The 10,000-nt window shown below is 38.1% G+C and overlaps 1 protein-coding gene across 1 annotated transcript in view; it reads right to left on the reverse strand.

The window, feature by feature from the left end:
- Window positions 1-10,000, reverse strand: part of MDN1 (midasin AAA ATPase 1) — a 1,255,339-nt gene that overhangs the window by 1,236,725 nt on the left and 8,614 nt on the right. The window contains 2 exon segments of the mRNA XM_053710546.1: window positions 5,393-5,617; window positions 6,093-6,319. Coding sequence (XP_053566521.1) covers window positions 5,393-5,617; window positions 6,093-6,319 — 452 coding nt within the window.

The raw sequence follows: 10,000 nt of genomic DNA on the forward strand, positions 1-10,000 counted from the left end.
AAGACTGCAGTGTTCAATCCGGGAGCAGACCTGCAATCCTTCTATACAAGCCTCTCAATTACTGAGTCTCGGCCTGGCCCGGAGACAACTCAGGGACACTCTTCTTCAAGCCCGTGATCAAAAACCAATCGATGCAGGAAACTTTCTATATTGAGGATGCAGTAACTTTGCTCTAAGAATTACCCAAACAGTATCCTTTTTCATTTGACTAAGCTTTTAGTAAAATCTCTGGTCCTTGAGACATTACCGAGCCACCTGGAATCAAGGGCCCATAGATAACTTAAGATGTGCCATAATGCCCTTTACATTAAGAATGTCCTAGACCAGAGATCCATGGAGTTTTGAATTTGTTGCATTTAGATTATATAGAGTTGATTGATATAAGGTTTATAGTACCGATTTACTAAATGTTACCTCTGTTGGGAATAAGTTCAAATATTCCTATCAATAGTTTAAGATTGTTACCTCTTTTCCAAATAGCCTCTTCCCTCTCCTTTACATCCCCTTACTCATAACCTACCCTATATCCCTTCCCTATTTCCCCACGTTTTTCCTTCCCACCCTCCTCCCCTTCCCCTTGCCAAATATTATATTATGCCAACTGTACAATTGCCCTCAAAGGAGTGGACTAAACCCACGCCGGAGGACACGAGTATATTGTTTAAATTAGCCTGAGGGTTACTACCCCGTCTGTATTTCTATTTTATTGTTACTGTTGAATGCCTATTTAGTATTTGACTGTAGACTTTCCTTCTCTACTTCTTCATACCTTTAAACTATACTATATACACCCTCACTCTCTTTCATCGAACTCCTTTCTTTTAACCTTTAACAGCCCTACCCAACCCTTCTTTTACTTTAACCTCTAGACTTCTCACTCTTCCCACCCCCTTTTTTTTTTTTCTTTTTTTTTTTTTCCCAGAATGAACCAACGAGCTAGTAGATTTGGTGCCCACACCCTAACATTGACCACGGTCAATGCCAAAGGATTAAATAATCCAGGTAAGAGATCCATCGCTTTTAGAGCTCTCAAGAATTTATACAGCCATGTTTCTTCTTCAAAGAGACACATTTCCGTAGAGGGAGGGAGCCAAAATGGTTTAACGAACAATACCCGACTGCCTTTTTCGCCTCCGGTACAACTAAGAGGTGTGGGGTGGGTATACTGATACACCAATCGGTCCCACATTGTACAGCCCGAATGCTGACCAGCATCTTTTCATGACTAAATTTTCTAAGATTCTCTTGGATCATGCGAAGGGCCCGGTGTTTCTCTCGGAGACTTTAATATCACTATGGATGCATCAACGGTGTGACTAGCACCTCACCCAAAATAATTAAATGGTTAGATCCACCATCACAAATTTACATTTACATGACGTCTGGCGGACACTACACCAACCACAAAGACTTCACCTTTTTCTCTCCCCACACAACAAATATTCCCGTATAGACTATTTCTTCACCGACTCCAACGGGTTAGACATGATCACTGACTGCTCAATTGGACCGATCACATGGTCTGACCACGCCCCTGTTACCTGCTCAGTACAATGGCCTGACTTACCACCTACAACATACACTTGGAGACTAGACGACACCCTACTGAATGACCCCTTAATTAAAATTGACATACAAAACTCTCTGAATGATTACCTAGCTCATAATTGTCCCTCCCAGACCTCGCCTATAACTGTATGGGAAGCGCATAAATGCGTTATACGAGGTGAGTTTCTCAAACACCAGGCGAGACTTAACAGAATCGCAGATTAAGACACACACAATTGCTCCAAAATGTTATTCAAATAGAAGAGAAACACAAAGGTGACCCTTCAGATTTAGATATTAAAATGAAACTAGAGAAAGCTAAATCTGATTTGAATGCACATTTGCGTGAGGCTTATCAGCGTAAGATGTTGCATTTAAAACAACAATACTATGAAGGAGGCAATAAACCCGGCAAATTGCTGGCTAGGGCTGTCCGAAGAAAACAACTTAAAACACATATACATTGGATACAAAACCCAGACGGGTCGGTATTAAAAGGTTCTAAGCAAATAGCTCATTCTTTTCATTCATTCTATCAGTCACTATACAACATCACACAATCACAGAGACCTGAAGACTCACACAGAGACATAACTGAGAGAGACCGTTTGATGATGCAATATTTAACCGCACTGAAATTGCCCCAACTAGATCCTGAACAAAGAGATAGCCTTAATAAATGCATTTCAGCAGATGAAATAACACAAGCTATTAAGGATTTCCCAAATGGGAAAAGCCCAGGCCCGGATGGTTTCTCCCCTAGGTATTATAAACTATTCGGTGGCACCTTGAGTCCTCTAATGCTCCAACTCTTCAATAACTTAATAGAACAGCCTACACTCTCTAGCTCAATGCTTGAAGCATATATATTACAGTTATCCCCAAACCCGGGAAACCCCCCATCTCTCCAGCTAATTTTAGGCCTATATCCTTATTAAATTTAGACATAAAAATTCTAGCCAAAATTCTGGCGAACCGCCTCAATAGATTTTTACCGGGTCTCATCTCCTCCGACCAAGTTGGATTTGTCCGGGAAGAGAGGCGCGGGATAATACCAATAAAGTGATCCAGTTGCTAAATTATGCGCAAACTGAGAAGGTGCCTATGGCGCTGTTCTCGACCGACGCGGAGAAGGCCTTCGACCGGGTCGATTGGTCTTTTCTGCGTCAGGTTATGAGGACCATGAACTTTGGGGAACCCTTCCTGAACATGGTTTTCGCACTATACTCTTCTCCAAATGCACGAATCAGAATAAATGGAACACTATCAAATACATTTACAATATCAAACGGAACCCGACAAGGGTGTCCCTGTCCCCTTTACTTTTTGCCCTCTCCATAGAAGCCCTAGCGCAGAAAGTCAGACTTAATCCAAATATCAAGGGTGTCCAGGTGGGTGATGTGGAGTATAAACAAGCGTTATACGCAGATGATGTCCTTTACACCCTCACTAATGTAGAAACATCCATTCCAGAGCTGCTAAAAGAGATTCGAGAATATGGTGAGTTATCTAACTTCCACCTAAACCTCTCGAAGTCGGAGCTCCTTAATATTAATGCCCCAATAGAACAAATTCGACTCTTAGCAACCAATTACAATGTTCCCATAGCTAAATCCAAACTGAAATACCTAGGTATCTATCTATCAGCAAACTCCTCAGACTTATATAAACATAACTACCTCACATTACGTAGGGAAATAATTAATGATCTATCCTCCTGGAAAATAAATCCTTATCTTGGTTAGGGAAAATTAGTTTAGTCAAGATGAACATTTTGCCACGCATTCTGTACATTATACAAACTGTACCTATACGCCTACCCACTGACTTCTTATCACAACTACAGGGTTCCTTGGAGCGGTTTATCTGGACTGGAGTAAAACCCAGAATTCCAAAAAAAACATTATACCTTCCTAGAGACAAGGGAGGGCTGGGATTCCCTAATCTGGCCTTATATAGAAGAGCTATACTCCTTCAGAGATTGGTGGAGTGGTCGCACAACACATCTCAGAAACAATGGGTTAGACTGGATGGACAGATCCTTACCAACAACGTGGCATCCTACGCGTGGCTCCATGCTTCCAAACGCCCTAAACTCTTACACAAATATCATCTAACGTCAGAAACATTTCTAGAATGGGATAGATTACTTGCAACAAGCACACATCTCGACAAGATCATCCCCAATGTTGCCGATTCTTGAAAACCCTGAGATTCCCTACTATGAATTGTGTAAACGTAAAATTGCACCACATAACCTGAGATTAGGAACACTACATTTCGCCCTCCATAACGGTAGATTACGTTCACAACAAGAATTGGTGGAACTCCATGGAGAAGTTTCTCCTCTTGGTTAAGATACCATCAGTTATCGCATTACTTGTCACACCATAACGAAAGGGAAAATTTTCTCAGAGACCTTACTCCCTTCGAAACACTTTGCACAGGGACCTCACCACCAAGACGGTTAATCTCAAAAATATATAAATTGCTTTTGACGCCACCAGATACTCCACTCCCTTCATTCACTAGAGCATGGAATAGGATCTTAATTCTATTATTGAAGAGGAAGATTGGCTTAAATCGTTTAAGTTAATTAGACGATCCTCTGTCTCAGCCACAGTTCAAGAAATACAAATTAAACTACTCTCTAGATGGTACTATACCCACATAGACTCCATCAGATTTTTCCGACAGTCAAAGACACTTGCTGGAGAGGTTGCGGTGAACAGGGTACTCTTATTCATATCTGGTGGGAATGCCCCAAGTTGACTAATTACTGGACGTCAGTCCTGAGGAGATATCCGAGAAACTGAATACACACATCCCCATATCTCCAGAAACTTTACTGTTCCTTCATCTTCCCGACACTAAGAGTAGTACAGCCGGGCCCTTCTCCTGATTATGCTTACCGGTGCCAAGAGATTAATACCAAGGCTATGGAAATCTAAAGAAACACCCACCCTCCCTGATTGGCGCTTAGCAGTGGAGGATTTGTTGAGCCTAGAGAAACTCCACTACCTTAGGAGCAACCAGTGGCCACGTATGAACTAATGTTGGCCACTTGGAACCCTCCTCATACACATTCACAGTAATGGTGACCAATTACTTATACTTAATATTTCTGACCGTGCTAATACGTTCAATTACAAATAAAGATTTTTTTTTTTTTTTTTTATTTTTTTCTCTCTCCCCCCCTCCTTTTTCTCTCTCTTCTTAGTGCACTGTACTCTAACTTCTTAGTCTTTTGTATTTCTCTGGTTCTTGTTAGAATGTATACTTCTTAAGAACAAGCTAAGATCAAAAAAAAAAATGCTGAACTGTTTAACAACAAAAATCCAAGTTTTACTATATTGAAAGTTACACCAGAGTTCTTTTTCTGCCTTACGACCAGAGGACACTATAGCTAACACAGTAGAGGACTTTCCCTCGATTTTGGAGAGGATCCATTTCTGGACACTAAATGTTGGACTTGTGCCATTATCCTTCCTAAGCTTTCAGCATTTGAAATTCTTAATCATAAGCCCTCTTGTATAATATGATGGTGTGCATTTCGTTTTGTATGATGTTTCCTTATGTTTAATAAAGCTTGTTAAAAAAAAAAAAAAAAAAGGCTGAGCACAATTTGATAAGGGAAGTATTTTGGAAAATTTCTTAAAAATTGCATTACCTATCTGACTTTTACTATACTACAAAAACAATAAAAAAAATAAATCTAGTAATGAGTTTCTTGCACATAATTGTGTGTGATTCAGAGCCGAATCCAAGACGCTTTGTTTCAGCTGTTAATTTTTTTACCAAATATACCTAATATTATAGTTTACATACTAAATAATTTACTCACCAGCGAACTGCCAAATCATGACTTCTAAGGAGGGGCACACAAACGCTCCAGTCCCACATTTCTCGAAAGTAGGACTTATCTTGCTGCAAAAATCTATAGGCAGCCTCCATTAAATCCCGCAGTTTCATGCGCCTCCTCCCATATCGAACAGTACTGGAGTCACAACTCTCCAAGAAGAGCCTTTGAAACACTGGTGAGGCCTTTTGAAAATACCGCACTGCAAATCTAGGAGAGCAAAAAACAAGGTTATTGTATTGTGTTACCCAAGATGCATTTTTATAATTCCTGATGGATCAGAGCTTTTCAAAATAGTCAAAAAAGGGAGAAGAAAAAAAAAATAGATGCTAGAAATCTAAAGTTAGTGTTGAACTACTTTTCCCCTATTGAACTCTTAGGCATAAATGCATTGTTTGAATGAAGCCCATTATCTTGCTCAGGGTATATTGGTAACTAATATTAGGAAAACTAAATAGGAAATGTATTTTTGTGCAGTGGATCCACGCACAGTTCATTCGCTAATAAGAACAACTCTAACAAACATTACATGAGAAACTAGTTTTATTCTGGACATAAAAATCTGTTTAGAAACAAACAAAAAAAAAAAAAAAAAAAAAAAAAACAATTTATAATTCTCCGACTTAGATAGAGCAAATAAATATTTTTAAGTCCCCTAATTGCACTAGTCAAAGACAGAACTTACGGGAGAACATCAGGATGGATGTTTACCAGTCTACTCATAGCCACACACAACCTTTCATGCAAGTCATGGTTAACCTGGCCTCCAGCTTTGATAGATTCTGCATTCCTCTCCAGCAAATCCAGAAGCAAGGGTCGAAGCTGTCTCCCAATCAACAGTGTGCATTCTTTGTCCAACAATAACTGAGATAAAATACTGAGAATTGCTTGTCTGTCTTGTGGATTCCATATCTGCAAGGCACACAAAAAAAAACCATGTATATAAACGAATACTAGACATCACACAGAACAGCCCTTTAGTGCAGAAGCATCAAACACAGCTTTACCTCACACACCAACAAAAAAAAAAAACTGCTACCTTAAAAGGGACAGAAAGGTCGACATTGAACGTGCATGAATGCAGTCAATTTTAAAAATAAGCATTTGCACATTATACTTCTATTAGCAAAAATGATTCTAACAAGTATTAGTTGTAGCAACATACACACATATTCTACGTCACTGGAGCATCAGGATTCAATCACCATGCCTACACAGAGAGATAGTGGTTGTGTGTATTGCATCATTAAAGCCTTGTGTCATACAAATCACTGCTCACTCTCAGAAGGTGAGGTGTTTGAATGCAGGTGAACAGGGCATTCACAGCATATGTGCGTATGCCGTTTTAAAAAACTGAACTTTTACGAGCATTTTTTTCTAACACACATGATTTTTTTTGTTAAAATAATATTTGTTGCACAATTATCACTAAATCAATTTATGTTAAATTATGCAATTAATTTGTACTTTTAAAAGCTTAAGGAACATTTCTAAATAGCAGAAAATGTTATAATATTGAAAAGTATGTGTGACCCCACCCGGCTACTTTTTAATACCACCAAATTGGCAACATTCTCTGAAGGACACTGACATATATGAAAGAGCACAATTTAAAACATGTTCATCATATTTTTTTAGATTTTGAAACTAATAAAGTATAGGCATATTAGTCTCAACTAGTATTTTTGCCATTTTTCTGGGACAATTAGGAGGGCCCCTTTTTACTTGTAGCTGTAACAGAAGAAGGAAGACAGCGCACCTCCGACTCAAGGTAAACCGTTTTATTTCCACAAATAGCACACACTAGTAATGCAACTAGAATAAAAGTACAACAAGCCTTCAATAAAAACAATTGAATTCAGCGTGGTAAAGTCCGCAGTGGTGGAATAGAGCATACAGGGAACGCCCGGCTGTTCTTCTCAGCGTGTAGTAAGACAGCGTGCAACAGCATACGTCACTAGGCATCCTTCCAACTCCAGCTACGGATCCACAGGATGACCAAAATTGCTCCCCTTTTTACTTGTGGCTTTATAACTAGTATCCTCTGCAGCGCAGTAACTTTGAATTTCCTTGCCTACTGAACTAATAAAGTATTTGTGCAATACTAGTTTGTGGGACAAGAAAAAATCTCCCACAGCTTTACTGGAGGGTGATATTAATGGACAAAGCAAAACGTTTTTATAGTAAAGTTCCCAATGTACTTATATTTTGAATAACCATGTAGGCAGAATCCACGTTCGGTGCACTGTATGGCAGCAGCTCGGCATTGTCATTTAGTCCTCTTGAAAATGTATACCTGTTAAAAGCGTTCATGCAAAACTGCTACTATATAGTGGTCCTGACAGACTCTCCTGAGCTTTAGCTTCCTGTTTTTCATCAAAGGACACACAAAAAACAAAGTAAATTTGAAAGTAGAAAATCACATGAAATTTTTTTTTTTTTTTTTTTTTATTTGTTAAATTACACTTTTTGAATTAAGAAAGAAAAAATTGAGATTTCATGACCCTTTATGGTGCATAATAAAACATCATTAACCATCTCTCCAGGTTACTAAAGTAATGTCGCTAATTTAAATTAAAAAAAATACTAAAATTATAGTTGCACACGTTTATTCTTAGTAGATATATCCACTAACTGCTGCAGTGTCGCACAAAGTAAAAGCTACTATAAGTTTTGGGGGGGGTTTAAAAAGGACATTGTACACTAGATTTTTTTCTTTGCATAAATGTTTTGTAGATAATCCATTTATATATAGCCTGGTAGTGTTTTTATTTAAAACAAAAAAAAAAAAAAAAAAGTATAGGTTTGCTTATTTATTTTTTTTAAGAACTTTGCTGATTTTAGACTTCTAACCAAGCCCACAGTGTCAGATGTATACTCGTGTTTACAGACTCCTGCAGGCTCCTATTTATGTTATCCGTCATTTCATATGCAGGGAAGGTGGGGTGTGTTATTTTTGTTTATCAAGCCCCTTTCCCTGGGTGTTCCAGCTAACCTCATCAACAGTGCAAAACTGGGAGCGTCTAAGTTTTTAAAAGATTTGATACTGTATTTTAGATCAGTATCTTTGCATATTCTTCTTTATAGTAGTGTCTTTTATATGCAGTTATATAAAAATCTGCGTACTCTGTCCTTTAAAGGGACACTGAACCCAATTTTTTTCTCTCATGATTTAGAAAGTTGCTTAAAATTGCATGCTCTTTCTAATTTACTCCTATTATCAAATTTTCTTCATTCTCTTGGTATCTTTACTTGAAATGCAATTATGTAAGTTTAGATGCCGGCCCATTTTTGGTTTATAACCTGGGTTATTCTTGCTGATTGGTGGACAAATTCATCCACCAATAAAAAAGTGCTGTCCAAAGTGCTGAATCAAAAAAAGAAGCTTAGATGCCTTCTTTTTCAAATAAAGATAGGTATATTTATTTGAAAAGCAAGAATGTAAGTTTAGATGCCAGCCCATTTTTGGTGATCAACCTGGGTTGTTCTTGCTGATTGGTGGATAATTTCACCCACCAATAAACAAGGGCTGTCCAGGGTCTGAACCAAAAAAAAATAGCTTAGATGCCTTTTTTCAAATAAAGAAAGCAAGAGAACAAAGAAAAATTGATAAAAGTAGTAAATTATAAAGTTGCTTAAAGGGACACTGAACCCAATTTTTTTCCTTTTGCGATTCAGATAGAGCATGCAATTTTTCTTCGTTCTCTTGCTATATTTTAAAAGGTATCTAAGCTTCTTTTGTTTCAGGACTCTGGACAGTACACTTTTTTATTGGTGGATGAATTTATCCACCAATCATCAAGAACAACCCAGGTTGTTAAAAAAAATGGGCCGGCATTTTAAACTTACATTCTTGCTTTTCAAATAAAGATACCAAAAGAATGAAGAAAATGTGATAATAGGAGTAAATTAGAAAGTTGCTTAAAATTACATACTCCATCTGAATCATGAAATTCACTTCAACGTACATTTTTAAAGCCACTGAAGTTCCTTTATATAGTGGAAGAAAACTTTCACCGTTGCTATAGCTAATGCCGATTAATGCACTTGCAGAGAGAATCTGGCGTTCTGTCGGATTTTGCTCCTTAGTTGGAATTTGCTACCTTCATGAGCGCACGCTCAGAATTACGTAAATCGCAATCCACATACGTTTGAAAAGAATGTATGGAATGGAATTACATAATTAAAAGCATGTGCACAGGAAGGTAGCAAATTTCGACAAAGAGCTTGATTATAGTCCATTTGATTGTTAAGGTGGTATCCACGCACAGTTGAAGGTAGCAAATTTCAGTACTGGTTTGGCTGTCTGCTATATGTGGATGGGTGTTTTTAACATCACATAATATGCATGGACACACGCAGTTGAAGGTAGCAAATTTCGACGGTCTTACCTCATCTAATCCAACATGTTTTTAACATCACATAATCTGCACATTAAATTATAGAGAACTGAGCACAAAGTTAAAGTATATACAACAAAACAACTATTCATCACAGTCTTGTGTATACTTACAGAGCTTCTCGATGCCCTGTGTCAGCGATGGCTAACTTTGGCACTTCAGATGTTTTGGAACATTTCCCATGATGCTTAGG

Source organism: Bombina bombina, chromosome 4 (assembly GCF_027579735.1).
Source record: "Bombina bombina isolate aBomBom1 chromosome 4, aBomBom1.pri, whole genome shotgun sequence".
NCBI classification, from domain to species: Eukaryota; Metazoa; Chordata; class Amphibia; order Anura; family Bombinatoridae; genus Bombina; species Bombina bombina.